Below are 22,802 nucleotides of genomic sequence, written 5' to 3' on the forward strand. Positions count from 1 at the left end.
AGAACATGGATATACCCTTTGGGACCCGAAAAAAAGTATTCTCCTCTCTGATTGTCTAAAGGGAAAGTTTCTTGTTATCCACACCTCTGCTCCATATAGGCTATTGCACACAAACTTGCCATTGTACCTTTCTTAAATTCCTGTCAACACTGGGCCCCCAACCTTCTCACGAACCTGAGAACCCAAAGAATTCCACTCAAAAGCGACACATCTAGGTGAACAGTGGAAGGAGGGAGGATAAAAGCAATATCAGTGGCACCAGATGAACAGAGTCCAATGCCTATTGCAATATCAGTGGCATTTCTTGACCTCCCTGGGAAGGGCTCTGCAAGTCACTCACAGTCACAGGGGTTTGTAAGTGCTCTCATACGCTTCTTTAACATTGTACAGCTGTACGTATTGGATTAACAAAGCACAAACCCAGCAGGGAAGCACCTGAGCGCTGCATGTTGGTGATGCATCCTGGGACACTTGGCCTTTGTCTTTAGAATGAGGCGACTGCTTCACAATTGTTATGGGACCAAGCACTATATTAAACCATTCTTGTTTTGGGGGTTGGTTCCTGCTGTGGATAGAAATTCTCCTCTCCTACCTTTGTCCTTGGAGGTAGTTCCTCCAACCCACTCCCCGGCTCGGATTTTAATGTCCTGCAAGATTTCTATATTTAGCTGGTGATCTCCAAATTCCATTATAGTCGGGGCTAGAGCCTAGAATTGGCTTCACTCTGAGCACTTTCCTCAATGCCTTTCCCCCGCTAATCTTTTGGCCCAGTTTCTCAGTACGACTCTTAGCCTAGCCTAGCCTATCCTTTCAACCTAGCGTTTTCCAAACTCTGGCTGAACTGGCCAAGATACCTACCGTCTTTGTCTCCCTGTCACTAATGAGCCTCCTTGGCTTGGCCAAAACAGATACATTTGATTAACTTTAAGATATTTATTGAGCGTGGACATATCAACGAGCGCCTTACATGTCATAGGGGGAAGTACACAGCGTGGGTAGCAGATCACAAGATGTCAATACAAGGGAGCAGAGCTATAGCAGGGCAATGTGGGACCAAGGGATCTACAAGTAACCAGGGGAGGAAACGGGGGAGCAGGTCACCCAGTCTCAGGTTACATTATAACCTTCATTGACTCCTTGTCCCTATGGATTACTAAGACTGCTTATAAGTGCTAGAAACTACTGTCCATGATGACGTCAGAAAGTACATATTGTATATGGACTCACACATCTCAAAGAGTAAATGCAGTTTACAACATCACAAAGAGCATATAACATCTAAGAAGTCACTGACACTAAAGTCTTTTTTCACATCACAAAGAGTAAAAAAAAGAAAGCAATGTATAAAACCACACAAGCAGTGAATACTGCTCATGACTTAATTAACAGTAAATCTGTGATGATATCACAAAAGCAAAGTACTGTTGAGGTTTCAAAAACTCTAACTACCCTCCAAGAGGTCATAAACAGTAGACACAGTGTTGGGAGGCAGATAAATACGTCATCCATTGATGTTCACCCTCCCCAGCACCAATGCCGCAAAGGTGAAAGACGTTACTCACTGAAACAGCCGTTCCGCTCTTATCCCCCACAGGTACAGCAGGGCTTGGGGACAATGTAAGCTGAAGATGGCAAACGCATTGAGACTAAGGTTGTAACAGTAGAAAAGCATGCATTAGACACAAAGCAAACATGCACTCGACATGAAGAATACATAAAACAGGTAAATATGCATTTAGACATGAAGGAAATGAACATAGCATCCACAGGCATAAAGAATGCTTACATACCAATGTATAAGATAAATGCAACATGAACGACATGCAAATATATCTCGTTAACAAAGAAGCAAGAGTGTAGTTGGGCAGGCATCTAATTAAAAATGGAGCCCACAGAACGTCTGTGAATGAGCCTCACAGCTCCGGGAAAACTCAAAAGGCTGAATCCACAGAAATACATATCCATACAGAACTCAGACAGTGGCTGCCAACTAGTGCCAAGGTTAAAGTGCAACAAGGGAGGATTGGTACGGGACGAGATAGCAATTCCCAAAACGCAAGCAGTATACTCTCAGATTAATTAAAGTTTTATGAGAGCACAACTAGCCTTTGTTAACCAAGTTCAACAAAATAGTAAGCCAAAAGATTCTATGAAACATAACTGCAGGACACACACATTAATATTAGCTCAAATCCTAATAAATAGAAGGTAAATCTGTTCCAAACACGGTGCCATCACATTTGGCCCATAATTGGAGAACACGTGCCATTCGTTAGAAGCAAGAACAGATAGGACACGTGCTGTATTACCTAAATGCGCACATAGAGAAGAGGTGCCACACAAGGCCAAGTACAAAGGGATTGCCCGATCTTATGGCCTGAGAATGAGGGATGGTAACTTTTAGATGAAGGAAGAAAGTTCCATGGGCCTCTCTCTCCCTACTCTGTAAGGCTCATATCTTCATGATCTGTCAACAGTCCAAGATTGGTAAGCCATGCGCCAGCCTATCAAAATCCTTACAGATGTGCTGCTCATCAGATAGTATTCCAACCAACACCATGCCATGAAGATGATGTAGTTTAACCTTTTATCAATATAGGGGTGGTTCCTGGTGGAGCCGTCAGATACTTGTAACCCATTGCACTGTGTAACCTGTTTGGAATCTATATGTAGCCAAAGCCACTAACCTATCCCCGTTCCCCATAGGTTTTATACGCTAGGATTATGGTATGACATCAGTGATGACGGGTTTGTAATACTTAAGCAATTGTTTTGGCTAAGCATGTTGAGAGCAACGAGATTTCAATGCTTGTATGGTGTCCCGACCTTTGTTTCAATGTGAATAAAGTTGGGTTGTGCCGTGCACTTTGTCTACGCCGTCATTGAGTCTGGTTTTGATTGACACCAATTACTATGTGTCTCTCTGGGACCTTGGGGCCACCTGAACAACAGCCTACCACATAAAAAAGAGTAAGCCCTGTTTATGGCACCACAACCTGTAACTACTTGCTGAGGGGATACTTTTAACAACATCAGCATCAGTGAAGACTGGTTAGGGCACTGTGAGGAGTAGAAGCACCAACCATACAATCTCACAAGCAGGAAATATTTCATACCACTTCACAAAGAGTCAATGCTGTCTTGGAGGCCTCGAGTAAATACTACCATAGACATATATGCTAGATTTGAAACATCCTCCTATGCCTGTTTCAATGCAATCCTCTCTCCTTATCCCATCTCCACCATCTACCTCTATGGCAAATAGCATGTGCAGCGCAAATAAACAAGCTGTCCTGTTTGGGAGAGCATGTCAGACATCTCATGATAATGCTTTAATAAAGAATTGAATGGTCCCATTGCTGCTTTTGGTCTTTCTTGTATAGTTTGGAGGAAAGATCTCCTTTACGATCATTCTTTAAATTCTTTAAATGATGCGACCATTAGATTTTCAAATCATTGTATTCCTCATCTTCAACAATTTACCCCTCGAAATGGGTGCTGATGTGTCTGGCTCTTTTGTCTACAGGATCCTGCCTTCCTGGAAAAGAAAGACCGCTGCGATTACCTGAAAAAGAAACTCTCGCACATCAAGACACAGATACAGGACTATGACCAGGCGGCAAACGAGGGATCTGTGTACCTCTAAGAACTATGACCAGGCTGCGAATAAGAAATCAGTACACTTCTGATCCAACCTTTCCAGGATAATAGGCAGGTGGCAAACTAGCAGTCTTTGTGCTTTTGAGCAAGTGCCTTCAGAACTATGACTTTACAGCAGGTTAGAAGTCTGTGTACTTCTAGTTTTCTGCTCTGGAACTATGTCTATGCACTAAATGAGAGGATCTTGCACTTCTGAGCTAGCTACTATAGCACTATGACTGGGATTCAAAGGGGGGCTTGTATTCATGTATGCTAGATGATCCAGAACTACAACAGATCATTCAAGAATATACCATACTAGGAGTCCTACAAATAAGGGATTTGGGTTCTTCTGAAACTGGCCACTCCAGAACTACACCTAATTGTAAAATGGGACATGTACACTGTAAACCAGCTGCTTCAGAAGTTCAACTAGGGGTCGAATAAGGAATCTGTGTGGTTCTGGATATTCAGCTGTAAGAAAGCGAGCCAATGGGCCCAATGCTTTGCCATGACCAGGCCCATTTCATCTGGGAAAATGCATGGACATCATCATAATCATGCCACCAGAGATCACTCACCGAGAGGTAAACAGGATCGAGGACTCCTCCCGTTTATTTAAACCAGCAGAACTGGGCCTTTCCATATAAGCATTTCACCCATTCCATTTATCCACAGCATTACAAATATTCCAGTAATAATAATTCACTGGCAACAGCAGACTGATGCAAGCAAAACATATTCACCAGGCACTTAAACACTTGCAGGTAGAAATCCTTTAGCAGCACCACCTGACTCCATTCCAGCATGATGCTCCACCGGGTCCAATCGCGTGACAGCAACGATTGTTCTCTGGCACCAGTAGACCCAACCTAGCAGACATCACTTGCTGGAATCACTAGATCGATGTCATCGGAGATCGTTCAATGATCCAGAGATCTATCACTGGCAACACCATACCAAAGATCACTATGCCATCCCTAACTACCAGACCTATGCCAGGAGAGTTTGTTCACCATAGTCAGCGAACATGCCAGCCTCTTATTCGTCAGAAAACAGCAAAAACATGCAGACGGTCTTTATTCACCTGCAACACCAGACACATACCAGCAGCGAGTATTCACTGCCACCATAAGACGAAATGACACAGACAACGTTCACTGGCACGATCCACACTTACGTCAGCGGAGACCCCGGAGATCATATACGGATACCACCAGACACATGCCAGCAGAGAGAGCATCTGCCGATACGTCCAGTTCCATGTCAACAAAGATCGCCACTGATACCACTAAACCAATGTGCCAGTGAAGATTCACTGGCACCACCAGAGCCATGCTACATCTGATGCTCTGAACCCTCCAGGCCCATGCCAGCTAAGATTGTTCACCAAAACTATAAGGCCAATCCCAGCAGAGCTCTTCCCGACGATGAAGACACATGCCAGTAGAGATCACGCACTGGCACCACCAGACTGATGCCAGCAGTAGCTACTCAATAGGCATCAGAGATCATTTACCGATACCACTAATGGCAGTAGAGCGCGATCACTCACCAGCACCACCAAACCAATGGCAGCACATTTCTTTAATCAAAATCAGCAGATAGTATTATTCTCTGGCAACACCATACACATGCCAGCGTGCACTGGTGCTACCAGTGCAATGCCATTACAGGCTGTGCACGCACACTCCCAAGCCCATACAAGAAGGTATCAGCAGATGACACTAGAAATATGCCAGCAAAGACCATTTGCTAAGTACAAAGAGGACAATCATGGGGTTGCCATCATTAATCAGTAACCAATGATAGATTGTATTGAGGGGTAACGAGTGTAGGGTGACTTCTCGCAGTGGCCCTAAGCCCTTGCTGTGTCTGCTTGTGCATACCCCGTGTAGAGCTTTAGGGAAGGAAAGTAATGCAAGAGGCAGAGATTTGGCACTGAAATGCCCTTCTTTGCCAGGTTCTGTATGTTTAAATATATTGCTTCTGCCTAATTGCATTGATGCCTCACAGGCCAATCTCAGCACTCTTATAACGATTGCTACATTATTACCTGTCAGGGTTCCTAGTCACTGGAGTAAGGCACTGTAGTGGCTGAGAATGCAGGCTGGTAGTGCACGACCCTGAGCTGCTGATTCAAAAAACAGCAAATAAGAGCAAAGTGCGTCCCTTTTCAAATTCGAATTGGGTTGTTTTGTTCCGAACCTAAAGGATCTAACTTGTTCTGTTTTTTAACCACATGTTAAACTAGTTTGCAATGTTAAGTGCAGCTAGAAAGAATCATAAGCTGAGTTCTTAATGTTACCTGCCAGTGGTGACGTATTTGGGGATTGTCTGGGCTAGGCACCAAAATGAGGAACGTTTTCATTTCTATTGATTTACTTGTCTCTATCCACTTGAGAAACACTAAGCCAGACAGCAATATTCTGTTAAAGGGGAATACCAAACGGAGGATACTGGTGCAGTTAATGGGCCCAAGACCAGACATGGCTTCTAATCGTACCAAGGAAAGCCCTTGAACAACCTTTCAGAGTTGGTGTATTCTTGAGGCCATCTGTGACATAAGTTATGTTAATACGCTTTTATGCTGAGCCATCGCCACCATAATGGTTTTGCAGCACCAAGGCCTGCCCCGATAATGGCGTGTTATGCCCCTTTCTGGAGTGAACCAGGCCATGGTCTGTTGGGGAAAAGAAAAGGGGAAAAGGGGAGAGGATAATTGGAGGGGGAGTAAGATATGAAGAGACAAACACATGGAAAGGTTCCTGGGGCTTTATGATTGCAGGGAAATGCTAGGACTTCTTATAGGACAAGTCATAACAGTGTCTGTGAAATAGACATGACTTGCTAAACTAAAGACAATAGGTTTAGGTTACACAGTATTGGGTAACATAAAGACAATACTCACAAGGACCACCTAGAATGCCAGAAATCCCACAAACGCTGTCAATCACCCCGGACCATAAAAGGCAGTAACAATAAAGGGTGAAAACCTTAGTACACAATGTGCCTCATTACAAGTTTGCCGTTCTGGTAACAACGGTACCGGTAAGCTGCCGGTACCGTTGTTACCTGACAGGCAAACGACGAGTTCTGCTTGCGGGAGCCTTTCAGCACGCCAGGTCTAACCTGGCAGGCGGCACGGCACCCACAAGCAGAACTTGACGGATGCGCCGGCACCATTCATGAATGGTGCCGGCGCATCCGACCTCCCCATTCCCATTGAGCCCTATGGAGCTCAAATGGGAATGGGGAGTAATTATTGCCGGCACCTGGCAAAGGGGTATTACCAGGTCCGCCGGGGCTGTAATGCCCCAGTAGATCCCCAATGCCGGGTGCCGGTAATTTTGTGACTCCGGCGGCAGCCATGCCGGTAATTACCGACACGGCTACCGCAGTAGTCGTACTGAGGCCCAATGACACTAAACAATGAGCAAGCAGAGGTAGTGTATGTAAGGGCAAAGGGGATCATCTATATTGCAGTACTTCCTACAGCTGCTGGGAAGCAGAAACAACAGCAGGTCCTGCTTGTGATGAAAAGTCTATTTCTCTGCAAGCACACAAGGATGCATGGTGGCAGAACCACCTACTCTGCTCCACACCACCACTAAACCATTAGTGATCCCAATCATAATGGTAAAACTGGTATACCTTCTTTACCTCCTTGGGTAATGCAAGTCGTGGGCAGGCTATATTTCCTGGAGTGATGTGAGCTGATACAGTTGCATCACAAACAACAATAGTAGGGTGCTACCAAAATAAAAGAATGTCCAATCAAGGTTCTAGAAGAACAGGAACTCTAATAAAAAAGGACTCAAATATAATTAAAACACTAAAGACTTACCCCTGTAAAGGAAGCACAGAGAATGCAGACTTTGAACATAATGGGGCACTTTGAGTGAAGACAAGGTGGCAGGCAAATGATTTGAGCAGCACATGTCAATTGTTAAGGATATGTCCATTAGAAGGCAACAAGGGAGATTTAAAAGTCACTACGGTCTTTTAAGGCAGACTAGGGTTACATAATCTCTTCAAATACCTTCAGTTCTTGTTCTGCTGCATCAACGGTATTGAGCTAGGCTTCCAGAAACTTCCCTAGGTGGCGATTCAACTTTGGGTTGGTTAGCTGGTCGAATGGCACCAATATGTGGTGCAGTCCAAGCAGCAACACACATGGCATAAAGAAGTTTGGGACAGATAGGCAATGTCTAGGTCAGTGTAGTCAAAGCAGGTTGAGGTGGGAACTAAGGCCCAGGGCAGTTCCTGGGTTGCTGGGAGGCCCATTCCATGGGTTCTACGTGATTTCGCCGAATGAAATGTCATCGTGGGACATTTCATCGCCGAAATCTCATCCCCAGACCACCCCCCCAGGCCGCCCCCCTACTTTAATAATCATACCCCAATCCGCACAAAACACCCCCCAAAAAATATTTTTTTTAAAAAAGGGTTTCTGGCGATGAGAATTCCTGCGATGAAATGTCCCACGATGACATTTCATTCGGCGAAATGCGTGTATACAATTCCATGGTCTCCAGGGGTAAGGTAAGTCATTTATTTTGCCCTTTCGAAAGAAGGTGGTTTGCGAAGAGAACTTGCAGGGGTTCTGTCACCACCAGTGGCAGGTGAGGGTGATGGGTACCAGTGTTTCAGTTGCAGTAGGCCTTGTCCACACAGCAGTTTAACCCAAAATGTGCCAATTGGATGGAAGAAGAAGGATTTTCTGGAACTCTGTTTGAAATAAACTGTATTCCCAACAGAGTTCCTGAAAAATCTTTCTTCTGAGAATCAAAAGATGAATCAACTAGGAGAAGGGTTTCCATCTTTCATAAAGGTAAAGTAGTACATAGTACATAGCATTGGTCCAAAGCAAAACTGTTGTTCAGGGTTCAAGCCAGGCTGCTGTAACAAGTGTCCTGGGACTTCTGACATACCCAAAGCACTTTGTCTGCAGAAAGTTGGGAAGGGCAGGAGGTGTGGGGAGCCCTAGCAGAAACTAAGATGTTGAAACCCCTCTCATGGCATGCCCTCTTCCGTGGGCTATTAACTTCACCCCCTTCCCATGTCTGCTCACTTAAAAAGGACTCCAGTGATCAACATCCAGATGTAAGAGTGGATTTGTTATGTCAGGACTGCATTTGAACTGCCAGTTCATAGGGCACCTCCTGGGGTGTATTCCTGTGCCCTGGGAGGAAGGCGTCAAACTTCCACAGGGTGGTGTAGAGGAGCAGCCGAATGCTTCTGCAGGAAGTCCCATCCCCTACCTCCTGTTGGAAGCCTGAAACTGCACCATGCTCGATCAGTAGATTTGTCCATTCCGCAACGAGTGTTCGAGAAAAGGTATCCATTAAGAAATCCATACCAGATGTATACCGAAACAGATGACAACCTCTTGGAAGAGGTCCACGAAGGAATATGGAAACAAGATAAAAAGAAGCTGGTGATGTCACAAGACGTGAGAGTGATGCACTGAAAAGATGAGAAGAAGGAGACGTATGGACCTTATAGAAACTGATGACAAATGAAAGAATCAAGTAAACTTTCATATGCGAAGTAAAGATTGCACGTGTGAAGAAGCCCTGCAGAAAATGCAAGTCGTTTAATAACTGTACAGACACAGCAATGCAAGTAGATTAAGTATTCATAGAAGCTACATATACGTAGTCATAGACTGCAGGTGAAGCGGCCATTGTATAGTGTCTCAACATCGGTTTCATAAATTTTAGTAAGTTCAAACCCACGGAGAAAGAAGGATCGAGCATTGTGTGTCGCAGCAAAGAATTAGCTGGAGATATCGGACTTGAAGTGTGAAGCTGTTTGGCCTGGTATCATAGCTGGAGCAAGCCAAGTCTGGTTATCTATCCTTGAACAACAGAAACCGTGAGACGCGGAATCATCCCTTGTGAGAGTGCAAAGAAAGAACAACATGAGTGCCAAGTTTATTAATTCAAGTCAATTAATTGCTGAAAAATGGTCCGAATTGTGGTATCATGTCATGTGTACTAAGGATTTAAATAGTAGTTGGGCATCCAGACTGGAACTGTGATAAGCATGCGCCCGTACTCCCTTATATACCCAGAGACAAGAATACATTACAAGGCCAAGTTCAAAGACAAATCCTCATGGCAGAAGGCATGGGCGATAAGAGATGCAGTGCTAATTGGGTTCGGAAAGCAAAGTCAAGTCCACCTCCCGGCACCTGGGTGTGAGCATACGTGCTATTAAGGAGCCGAATGTTCCAGACATGGCACGAGCATGCCATCCAGTTATAGAGGGCCGTATAATGAAGGGCATTATAGTTTAAGAGCCAACAGTATTCTGTGTACTTAATAAGTGTTGAGGATGGCTTGCCCTAGAGGCAGACTTAAGTTGTCCACCTGACAGTAGATGTCCTATCACAACCTGACCCCGTATAAAAAGTATACTTAGAAGTTCCCCTTGAACCATCCACAATCCCTCGTAGGTTTTTCTTATTTGCCACGTAGCATGACGTTACTTATGTTGAAATTTGAGTACATAAGTGTGTTTTTAGGTAAATGTATTAAGAGCTTAGCCAATGTCCGTTGTAACTCCCTGTTTTAGACAGTTGATACTGAAACAGTCGACTGGGACTTTGCCAACTTCCTGAGTTGGTGTGATTATTTGGTGTAAGATTTACTATGCATATCATCCTTTGCATGACATGTTACTGATTAAGGACCATATGTTCAGTGGAGGGGTGGGGTCAACAAAGCAGCTTCTTGGGGAAATGTCTGACATGTCTGTTGTGGAGACACCCAGGTTTTATAACTAACACCTATCAGCCTTGTCAGAGCTGAAGCAATGCTTACCAAGCTGACACAAATATGACAGCCAAATGCTGTGGCTGTATATGTCATGAATCGGCGATATCGACCCTTTTGGTCTGCCTGGTCCCTCAGTCAATAACCACTACTCCGTTCACCTTCAACATGGCCAACGCCATGTCTCTGGCACGGTCTAGTCCTCTGAGTGGATCACATGCTCCCTTGAAAACAGACACGCCCCTGCGCGTCTCAACGCTTTGCTTGCCTGCGCCTCACCCGGCAAGTTGTGTTCTAATACCTAGCCCCCTTTTCTTCGCGAATCCTGGTAACCATCCATCCTTCCTTCCTGGTTCCCCCTTCCTATTCCTTTCATGTGCTCTATTCGGAACCTAGTTACCCTGTCTTCCCTATCCTGGTTCTGTCCCGGACCCTTCCTGGAACAGTGAACGTATCCCAAGCCCCGGCGCTGCCGCGACCAGGAGTCACTGACCTGAGCGCTCACCGAACACCAGCAGACTGGATTTAGAAGACTCTAGAGCTTACCTTTATAAGGCATGCTCGTCCAGGAAAAAGAAACCTGCGAACTCCAAGACGAAATCCACAAGAAGCAAACAGGTGAGTCACGAATCCGAGGACTCGTATTCTGACAGTTTGAGACGCCAACAGACTACAACTGTTTACGCCATGGAGGCAGCCGTTCAAGACCTAATGAGAGGTATGCAGGAACTCACTACTGAATTGCAGAATCTTAAGGCTGAAAATGCTGCCTTTAAACAGCTTGTTTTATCCAGAGACACAGCATATCAGGAAAGTTCATCGGTTGGAGGCATTGTGGACAAGTATGATGGGAATCTGAAAACCTTGCGCTCCTTCCTGGACTATTGCTTGGTTCATTTAACCTTTAAACCATACTACTTCTCTTCCCCCAGAGCCAAGGTGGGGTTCATGATCTCTCATCTATCCGGCAACGCACTGGCCTAGGCTATTCCTTTAGTTTCCGCTGGGGATTCGATACTTGACAATTATGATGAATTTGTTTCTGCCCTCAAGGTCATGTTCGACCACCCCGAACAGGTGTATTCCACCCAGGAAAGATTGTTAGAATTCCGGCAGGGAAATCAAGATATGTTGACATATGTTACCCGTTTCAAACAGTTGGCTAAGGATGCTAACTGGACCCCAGAAGCCTATTTTACCTTGTTCAGATGCGGATTAAGCGAAGAAGTCAAGGATGAATTAGCCAGAGTAGCCCGCACAGCCTCCTATCAGGCCCTCTTGGATCTGTCCTTGCAGATAGATTTCAGAATACAAGAGAGAAAGCCAGAGAAGAAGACGCAGAACCTGCCACCCAAACCTCTGCCTGAATATAACAGTCCCGGGGAACAGGAAACCTCAATCGAAGGTCAATCTGAACCTGAACCCATGCAGCTTGGGTCCTTGAGAGGCCCCATCTCTACCCAGGAAAGAACACGAAGGATCTTGCGGTCTTTGCATGTACTGTGCATCGGATAAACATTTAGTGCGTAATTGCCCGATTGCCCCTCCATGATGCTCGGGAAACGCCAGCTCCCGATCCTGAAGGGAGCCCAGTTTCAGGAAAAGGAATCTTGCTCCGACATTTCACCTTCACAAGACTGTCCTTTAAGCAGTACCTTGGTGCTACTCCAAGTGAACCTTTCAACACACAACAAAGAAATACATTCTATACTAGCCCTGATGGATTGTAGTGCCATGGGTCACTTTTTGGATGCGAATGGGCACAGAGACATCATATTCCCAGAGAAGCCAAGGAAGTCTTCCAGGCAGTGGAAGGAATCACCGGGAAACTTTTATCCTCCGGTCCCATAATGCAACAAACTTCTGAGCGTATGCTCTCTATTCACAATCACCAAGAAATATTGTGTTTTGACATAATCAGAGCAGCTCACTATCCCATAGTGCTTGGCATGCCATGGTTGCAGAAACATAATCTGTATATCAACTGGGCAGCTGGATCCTTGTTCTTGGGTTCCGAGTTCTGTCTCACTCATTGTCTATCTGGGGAACCCAAACAGTCTGCCGGAGTGAAGCTTCCTCAACCACAACACCTCACGGTCTCTGCATTCACCCAGGTACCCAAGGTGTACCATCAATTTGCAGATGTATTTTCTTCTGCCATTGTTCAATCACTCCCTCCTCATCATCCTGAAGATTGTGCAATTGACACAGAAGAGAATGCAATTATTCCATTTGGAAGAATGTTTATTCTATCAGAACCTGAGAAAGTTGCCTTGCGAGAGTATCTAGACACCAACCTCTCCAACGGAACCATTCGTCCATCCAAGTCCCCATCCGGAGCATCTTTATTTTTTGTACCGAAAAAGGATACTAAGGAACTCCATCATTCCTGGACTACCGGGGTTTGAATAAATGTACCTTGAAAGACAGATACCCCTTGCCTTTCATTTCGGACATCCTGGAGGCCCTACATGGAGCCGTGATCTTCACTAAGCTAAATTTAAGAGGGGCTTACCATCTGATTCCCATAAAGGAAGGCGACGAATGGAAGACGGCCTTTCGGACCCCCTTTGGTCACTGTGAATATCTGGTGATGCCATTCGGCTTAGCAAATGCTCCTGCCAAATTCCAGGGCTTCATGGATCGGGTTTTTTCTGACATGTTGTTTCTTTTCGTTATCGTCTACTTAGATGATATCTTGATTCATTCACAAGACCTGGCCTTGCATCAGAAACACGTCTCTATGGTCCTACAACGATTGTGCGAACACCATCTGTTGGCCAAACCCGAGAAGTGTATTTTCCACGTATCCACAGTCAAGTACTTAGGGTTTGTATTAAGTCCTCAAGGGGTAGCCATGGATCCATCTAAAGTGGAAGCAATCCTTTCTTGGCCGGCCCCAACCACGGTGAAACAGGTGCAGTCACTCCTAGGGCTTGCTAATTTCTACAGGAAATTCATCCCTTCGTTCTCAACTATTGTTCAACCCACTTGGAAAAAGATCCACCCTGTTTTTCATACGTCACTGCTGAAACCCTTCCACCAGTCAACCAAGCCAAGTCCTCAACCTCCTCCACTTCTTGTTGATAGCCAAATCGAGTTTGAAGTGTCCCGGATCTGTGATTCCAGATACAGAAGAGGTTGTCCAATATTTGGTGGAATGAAAGGGCTATCCACCTAGCGAACGACCAGTCTCCAATATGAATGCACCACGCCTATTGCAACCCTTTCATTCAGGCAAGCTGGGTGGATTGGAGTTTAGGAGGAGGCATGCTGTCATGAATCAGCAATATTGACCCTTTTTGTCTACCTGGTCCCTCAGTCAATAACCACTACTCCGTTCACCTTCAACATGGTCGACGCCATGTCTCCGGAGTGGTCTAGTCCTCTGTGTGGATCACATGCTCCCTTGAAAACAGACACGCCCCCGCGCCTCCACGCGTCTCAACGCTTTGCTTGCCTGCACCTCGCCCGGCAAGTTGGGTTCTAATACCTAGCCCCCTTTTCTTCGCGAAACCTGGTAACCATCCATTCTTCCTTCCTGGTTCCCCCTTCCTATTCCTTTCACGTGCTCTATTCGGAACCTAGTTAACCTGTCTTCCCTATACTGGTTCCGTCCCGGACCCTTCCTGGAACATTGAACGTATCCCGAGCCCTGGCGCCACGACGACCGGGAGTCACTGGCCTGCGCGCTCACCGAAGCCCAGCAGACTGGATTCAGAAGACTCCAGAGCTTACCTTTATAAGGCACGCTCGTCTAGGAAAAAGAAACCCGCGAACTCCAAGAAGAAATCCACAAGAAGCAAACAGGTCAGTCACGAATCCGAGGACTCGGATTCTGACAGTATAATCGTGTGATCCTAGTAGTCACCATGTCATAACCAGAAATTGATTATTTATAGAGTTTAACATGCCTCCAGGCTGTCTAGAGTACACAATTATGATGTTTTGAGTCAAAAGTGAAGACGATTAAAAACCTACCTCTGCCCATTTGAACTTTGTGTTCCAGCAACTGTCAGGAAAGCACATGTGACCTTTGAACCTGCACTGCTGTAACTGCAGGACTTTTACTGGATATGTAAGGAGACTTTCTTAACAAAGTTACATGAGTACACTATGATGTTGGCATGGAGCATTATGATCTAATTAAAAGTCAGAATTATCAGAATCTTTTTATTAATAAAAAGTATAAGTAGGTAAAGCTTTTACACCATCACAGATGGGATTCTGCCACAATGCTCATTAATGAAGAGGGGAGTATGGGAACACGGCTGAAAAAAGCAACTAACATAGCCTAGGATGGGATGGAAAAATTGGAAGCAGGAACAATAAAATCAAACTCTACAAATTTCACCCTACTCATATAAGGAAAGGAAACAAAGGGGGACTAGAAGTAGAAATAGGGGCCACCTCCAAGCACCGCAAGGTCATGAAAAGGGTTGACTGCAGTACAATGCTAGCTAGCATTGTGGGGCTTGGGACAATGTTTCCTGACTGCCTCAAAAAGAGTCCACCTGGGAAACACTTCTCACAGAAGCATACAATGGAAAAGGAGAGCCGCAGAGAGCAGAGCATGCCCAGAAGACAGAAGTCTAAGCGCCAGATTACATAGGTTTTTCGCGAAGTACGGGGTTCTGGGGAAAATGGAAGGGAGTACATAGCATAGAGGGTAGAGACAAGGCTGGGGACGAGAAACACAAGGCATAGCAAGGTGTGTTTGGCGAAACACCCAATCAATTCCTATTCCTGGCCCATTCCAGGTCACTCAGAGGCAGTCAAAGAAGGCAGCCTTTTATAAAGTGCGGCCTTAAATGGGCGGGCAGTAGAGAAGCTACGCCAGAGCACCATAGCACTCAGCAAAACGGTGCTGCTAAGGAATGGGGGTGCAATGAACGTGTGCACTTTCAGGAACCTATTTCAAACATGAAACAGGAAGGATTCTAAAAAGAAGAAGCCAAGTACACAGAAAAATACTGAAAACTATAGCAACATCAAAATTCAGGAACCAGGAAGATAGTATTAGTAACCAGGAACAGGATAGCCAGCACAATGTGGACACTGCATCAATGAAGACTGAAGAGAGCCGACTAATGATCACCAGCCCCGCTTGTGTTCAAACTAAGGCTATCACCCATCAGCCAAAGGTATTCTGTGCCATCCAAATTTCCCGGGCCTGCAAGGCTGGAGACAAAGAAGTGCATCGCCACTCTGGGAAATGTAGTTTTTAGACTAGAAAGCATACTGGCTGACAGTATCCTGAAATTGATTTGAATGGGAGTGGGATTGTCAAATGCAACGCTATATTTTACAGACCATTACAGTCATACGTCAGAGGGGTTGGAAGGGGCGTCCTATAGGGGGAATGCTGCAAAGCTCTCCCCTAATAGTAGGAATGAAGTCGCAGAAAGCCAACATTGCTATTTGCCCGCGTACCCTTGGTCTCTGAACTAAAAACAATGGATTGGATGTTTGATTCTTCAGAGCGATACTGATGGCTGTAATAAATGGCTTACTCAATAGCTAGAGAGCCCATCACTGCCATTGTCGAATGGTCGAGTTAAATTCAAATGTATCCGACGTACTGCACAGTTTTGCACTTGCCAAATTTAAAATATAAAAGAAAACTAACACCTAGCAAACTCCTAATGTGGAGCACGCGGGGTACCTGCACATGGGAAATGGTGATACACAGCGTGCCTTGCACTGCCAATCTATCAGCAACCTCTCATGTATTACCTCTCTGCTCTCCCTAAATCTATCACAGCCTCACCCTCCGCGTCAAGAGGCACCTGGAATGGCAAAGGTCGCACAGTGGCAGGCCTGGTGACATGAAATAACGCACATTGGTTTCGGACAATTTTTGTATTATTTGCACGCATTCCCTGCTCCGTAAACTGGACATTTGTTTCGCATGATGTATAATTTTGCCCAAAAGGAAGCACTAAACTTTATGTCAAATTTAAACAGCTAAAAACTCAAACACTGTAGATTTAAACAGCACTTGTAATTGACTTTACAGGCATTCAGCTCGCATCTTAGTGCTGAAAAATTCGGAAGATAACAGAACTGATGGATATGAAGACGTTTTAACAGATGACAAAGTGTGTCAATTGCTAGAGCTGAAAACACAATCTGAGCATAAACACTATTGACAGAGGAAGTATAGCTCAGTGGCAACGCGCTCGTCTTACAGAACAACCCAGGTTCGAATCCCGGGTCCGCACTTAGAAACCTCTTTAGTATTACGCGCTTTTATACAAAAAAAACCGTGTGTTAATAGGGTGCCAGTGCCCAGAACCAGACTAATATGGATGCAACATATAGAACACAGGCTATTAATACACACAGTGGGTGCACCACATGGAGGATAATGAAGGTTCCAGCTAAAATCATCGCTGATTCTATTAATTGTAGTTAGTTTATTTCTTCCACTTTTCTGGTGCTATTTAGCACGTTTCTATGTGCTCTGAATTTTGATAGATAAAGAAATTCGAATGCAGTGAATTTCCCTTCTGGATGATATCTCTTAAAGGGTGAGAGTGTTGTGGACACTGCAGTGAGTTATGGCCAGTTGAACACGTCAGAGTACATGCCGGTCTCTACCCGCTAGGGTTACAGGTCTTAAAGGAATCTTTATGGACCTTTGTGAACTATTATTATTATTGCAAATCCTAAAGCTGTCTTAATGAAGGCCTTAATTATAGAGTGAGCCCCGGGAACCAGGAACGTGCCTGCTTGTTGGATGGCCTCTTTCTGGTGATGTTGGGCCAAGGTCACCAACAGTCCCAGTCCATGTATCGAGCTTAGCCTTAACCCTAGAACGCTCCCCTTCCCTCTATCTGTTTTTCTTATGTTACATAACTGGCAACTTTTTAGAGTGGGCTCGAGGGTCACGTGTGCTTTTTGAAGGGCGGGTCTAATTTCACACACCCGCCCTCCCTAAATTGTTATATTTGCATAACCACACCCACCACCCTCAAAAAGGGTACAAAGCACTAGGAACCCCCCACATTGAGGTCATATGGTATTAGAAAAAGGAACAGCCAAGGTTCACTTTGGTTTACCCTTTGTAATGGTTTTAAATAGTGTAGATATGTGTATTTTCCCCAATAGAGATGGCCGCTCCTTAGTTGGCTGTGTTTTGTCATTGTGTGACAGGTGAGCACTTCCTTTTAGTTGCATCACTCAGTGAAGGTGTGTATTACGTTGTACTTTTGAGTTACTGTTTAATTAGTGTTGGGGAGTGGTGGGATTACACTGGTGTAACTTGTTATCTTGGGCAAAACTTTGCTGAGCTCTTGTGTTCCTTATCAATTACTTTTATGATACATTGAAACATCATTAAAATATGTAACAACGCAGCAAATACAATTGTATGGACTTACAATTTGCTAAATTGGAAACAATTGTATAGCTGGATCCCCAGTGCATGGTTGTTTTTTAATTTCAGAAATGTGTTTTTTTGTGTATCTGTGCCTACCAATAACTTGTTGAAGTGACCCCATGACACTTAACATTTTTCTGGACTAACCATTTTGGCAGAAAAATTACAGTAATAGAAAGTGATTTGCCTAAGATCACACCTTTAAGTGGAGAAGTTTGCATTTGAGCCAAGTTTGCAATTTAGGCTGCTGACTGACCATATTTCTTCTGAGGTCTAGTTGGTAGTTAGAAAGGCATCACGAAAAAGTAGTATTATTGAAAATGTGGTTTCCCCATTCAGAATAGAACTATACAAGTAATGAACAGCAAAGCAATGTACGGCTAGCCATTCTCCTCTTTCTTCTGCAACTTAATGTAAAGTTTAAGGGAACCAAGCTTTCAGGTTGTAATTATGCACCGTTCAAAGGAAAACCTGTAAAAAGAAAACCAGTTTTGTCCATGGTATCATGGAAATAAATTGGGCAGTTTCAAAGGGCAGATTGTGACTCCATTTAAGTTTCTTGAGGGAAAATGTAGATTTCCATAGCCAACTGTTTCATCTGCATAGGGGGCTTTAAGATGCAAAAGCCCCCATCACCTCCTACCACCCTAAGGTTACTTCTAAATTAGAGCACTTTCTTAAGCAATAACACCTGATCCTGAAGGCCGCATCGGCTGGTAACAGCTCAAGTTACAAGCCCGTGTACAGCGAGGGCGTTAACAATAGACCTCGGCGCCATTTCCAGCGCGCTATTAGCACTCAGGGTTTCCAAACAGGAAACCCGGGGTGCTGACAGCATGTATTTTGTATGAATGAATGGGACACTCCAATTCATTCATACAAGAAACGTTATCTAAGATGGTCACTGTGGAGCTGGAAGACAGGGCTCCTGGTAGAGACCCTCTTTCATTTCCATGGTGCCCATGAGGCTGGAGCGGCAGTGGCAAACCACCACTGCCAAAAGAATAAGGTGAGTGGGGTAGGAGCTTGGGGAGGGAATGGAACAGTGACCGAAGGGAAGGGGAGGCTGGGGGAAGATGGTGGGGCAGGGGAGCAGCCATCAGATTGCTTGCAATGTGGGCATGGACCATGGGATTCATACTTTGATCCAAGCAACATGATTGGCTGGCTCACCTCCATGGGTGCTAATGGCATTGAAATGCACGGATAAGTTAAATTAGAGACAGAGTAGCCTCCTATTCACGGTTTTTGGAGGGGGGAAAGGGGTGGCCCCAAGGACTCCACGGGTGAGAGGCCTTTCCCATGCCAAAGTCTGCAAATCTGAGGTAAGTGTTTACAGCAGCAGACCACAGCCGCTGTACACAGATAAAAGGCCCGCTTTGCATCTGAAAGGTTCGTCACTTTGGTAAGTGACAACCTGGTTTCTCAGCTTGCCCTTCTCGTGGTTTTTCTAACACCTTTGCACAGTGCTTAAGTGGGACTGAGCCAGGGCCCTGCCGGGGCACCCGTCCTACAGCAACATTGGCGGGAATCGTGGGATGCATTATCCCGTCGTGGCTGCAGCCGCGACGGGAGATGCGCCTGCAATGAAGTCAGGCAAGCTGACAGAAGTGGCAGCCAGCCACTGCGACGCTGTGACTGGCTGCCACTTCCGTCAGTCATAGTAACTGCATCTGGTGACCCCTCGCGCGAGAGGTCACCAGAGGCAGTTACTGTCCCTTTGTTTCCCTAGGTCGCCGAGGCGTCTTTAACCCTCGGCAAACCTGGGGATTCCTCGACATATTTCGAGGTTTATAAAAGATGCCTTTGAAAGTACACATTTCAAGCCATCTTTTATAAAGCTTTTCCAACGGACAATTTTGTCCGTAGTCAAAGCTTTATAAAAGATGGCTTGAATTGTGTACTTTCAAAGCCATCTTTTATAAACCCGAAATGTTTAAAAAAGATGGCCTGAAAACTAGGCAAACCGTAGGGTATGCACACAAATATATAAAAATGTTGTATATTTGTGTGCGTACCTTACTATGGTTTGTGTACTTTGCAAGCTATCGTTTATAAACATAGAAATATGTTAAATTCCTCCCTTCTATCTTTCTTCGGGTCTTCCACTGTCTATCTGGTACTTCTGGCAAGAGTCAATAATGTTCCACGGCTTCAAATGGGGATGACTCTTCCCTAGCGTTTCCCCTATCATACAATGTTTTATTTCACAGTTTCAACAGGGACGACACCTCTTTTTAGTCTCCCTTAAACATACAGTTCTTTTGAATGTTTCAATCTGTCACTGTTCCACAATTTCAAGGCGGGGTTTTGACACCTAAGCTTTCTCAATCATTTTCCTACCCCTAGTGTATTCTCCTGCTAAGGTATTTGCAGCTTTATTACGTATCTCGCTCTCAATTATATTTCAAAGAGGTATGGTTCTTCCCTTTTTGTATTGATGACCACTGTTTCACAATTTCAAGGAGGGGGCTTGACCGCTGGGATTTCTCAATCCTTTTTCTACCACTGGTGTACTGCCAGGGTTCTCCTAACTTTGTTACTGATCCTTAAAAGGGGTATGATTTTTCCCTTTCATATTAGTTATCACTATTCCACAATTTCAGGATGGGAGTTTTACCCCTGGGTTTTCTCACTTCTCTTCTTTCCCATGGTATACTCTCCTGCCAGAGTATCGCACTTGTGTGCGTCTCCCCGACGCACATACTTTCTGGTTCACTTTCCTGACAAGCTTTTTATGTCCTTTCATGGGGTGAGTGCCAGACTCACTATTTGCCTGGTTCACTATCCTTCCAGTGTTTTTCGTTCTCCATTCACTCTCTCTTGCATACAGGAAATAATGCTTTTCAAGTACTTAGTGACCTTTTCGTAACAATGTTCTCATTCGTATGAACTATTCCAGTTCCTTTAATTAGGCTTGCTCGTGCTCTCAACAGTATGCAGCATTCACCCTGAAGCGCCCCAGTGTCCCATTCACCACACTTGGCTTACCGGTCTTCACTGGCGGCGTCGGCGTTCATCGCGTCTCACTGTCTTCTTTTCTCTCGGCCCTGTGACTGGGAGTGCGTCACGTAAACCGCTTGGTTCCTGCTTTTCCTTCCTCTGCTATTGGTGGCTCCAGCTGCCCATGGCAATAATGCGTCAAACTTCACTCTGCTTGATTTCTTTGCATGCTGTTCTTGTCAGCCTCGGTGCTCCGTCCTGTAGTCTGCTCGCCTCTGGTGTCCCAACCAGCGTCAGAAAAAGTTGGATTAAGCAGCAGTCTTCGTCTCTCGCTCCTGTTGTGTTCAGCTGTGTCCATTTTAAATGTCCTGGCATTGGTTAGCTTTTTCCAAAGACTAGAACGCACTGCTTCTGGTCATCCTCATTACTCCAACCCTCTTCCTCGTCTCAGTACTATGCAATGGGGATCCGGGGTAAATAATGTTTGTGGCCATGAAAACCCATGAATGTTCTATTTACATAGCAATAAGCCATACAGTATGTTTCAAAGGCACATGAGTGTCATTGTCATTAAGAATTACAGCTGGATTCAGATTTAGTATTATTCTGTCTCCCTGGAGTTTGGCATCCCCTACATGGACCTCCTGCAGATAGTCACCCCCAAGATCAGAGTCAGGTAGCTTCTGCCTTTTCCTGGCCATGCAATGGAAACTTCCCTCCAGAGGACCGACGACGATATTGCTAGATTCGTCACAGTACCCAAAAAGGAAATACCAGAGGGGATTTGTATGGTTGCAGGAAGCTGCCAACAGTTCAGGAGAAACACATAGAAAAATAGTGTAGAGGTCAAAATCCAATGAGGTAAGTGAGTACCAGGCATCAATCCAAAGGGTATGAAAACCAGTTCACAATCCAATGCAAGAGTTCAGTTCCAGAAGACGGACAAATCCAAGCAACAATTCAAAGGGTACCCAGGCCAGTCCAAAATCCAGAAACCAGATGGAATCGAAGGAACCAGTTGTCAAGAATAATTTCCTGGTTGCTGCTCTGTTTTGTGCCTTGGTACGTACCGCCTTATGCTTTGCTGTGTGCAGTGTGGAGTGCCTGGTAATGAAGTCCCAGTTCCCGATGCTCCATTAGGCACCACCGCTACCTCCAGTACCACACATTCATGTGGTGATGAGCCAGGCGCAGGTGGGCTACGACAGGTACTGGCCCACATTGGTGGGACCAGACTGGACATGTTTTTTTACTGTAGCATGGCATTCTTTAATAGGTATTTAAGATGAAGGCAGCATAATGGGAGTTCCCACATGGCACTGGCCCACATTGGCAGGTTCAGTCTGCCCATGTTTCGTTTCTGTAGCATAGCATTTTGTACTGGGCATCAAGGGTGTAGTTAACATAATGAGTGTTCCTATGTGGTACTGGCCCACATTGGAGGGTCCAGTCTGGACACATTTCTTAACTGTGGCATGGCATTGTATTTACTGATTATCAAAGGTGATAGCAGCATGATGGTGTACCGGCCCACATTGGTGGGTTGAGTATAGGCATATTTCTTTACTGTGGAAGGTCATATTTTACTGGACATCAATGGTGAAAGAAGTATTATGATTATTACTACGTCTTACTGGCCCAGATTGGTGGACAAAGCATCGCTGTGGCATGGCAATTTTTACTGGGCATCAACTGGGCTTTCCTACTGGACACATTTCTTTACTGATGTAGGGCATTTCTTACTGGACATCAGTGTGAAGTCATCATGATGAGTGTTATTACTTGTTACTGGCTCACGTTAGGGGGTGAAATCTGGACGAATCAGCACTGTGGCATGGCAGTTTTTAATGGGCATCAAGGGTGAAGACAGCATAAAGCGTGTTCACACGTGGCACTGGCCCATATCGGTAAGTCCAGTGTGGACATATTTATTTACTGTGGCATGGCATTCTTTTACTGGTTATCAAGGGTGAAGGCAGCATGGTGAGTGTTCATACTTGCTACTGATCCACATTGGTGGGTCCAGTCTTCACATGCTTCTTTAATGAGTCATG

The 22,802-nt window shown here is 45.1% G+C and overlaps 1 protein-coding gene across 1 annotated transcript in view; it reads left to right on the top strand.

Annotated features, from left to right (window-relative positions):
- Positions 1–18,829, top strand: part of OCEL1 (occludin/ELL domain containing 1) — a 105,955-nt gene extending 87,126 nt beyond the window's left edge. Inside the window, exon 6 of the mRNA XM_069648810.1 lies at positions 3,527–18,829. Within this exon, the coding sequence (XP_069504911.1) occupies positions 3,527–3,646 (120 nt within the window). The 3' untranslated portion in view covers positions 3,647–18,829. The remainder of the gene's footprint in view (positions 1–3,526) is intronic.
- The last annotated feature ends 3,973 nt before the right edge of the window (positions 18,830–22,802 follow it).

The sequence above is a fragment of the Ambystoma mexicanum genome, chromosome 1p, assembly GCF_040938575.1.
Source record: "Ambystoma mexicanum isolate Mex_15411 chromosome 1p, UKY_AmexF1_1, whole genome shotgun sequence".
Classification (NCBI taxonomy): Eukaryota; Metazoa; Chordata; class Amphibia; order Caudata; family Ambystomatidae; genus Ambystoma; species Ambystoma mexicanum.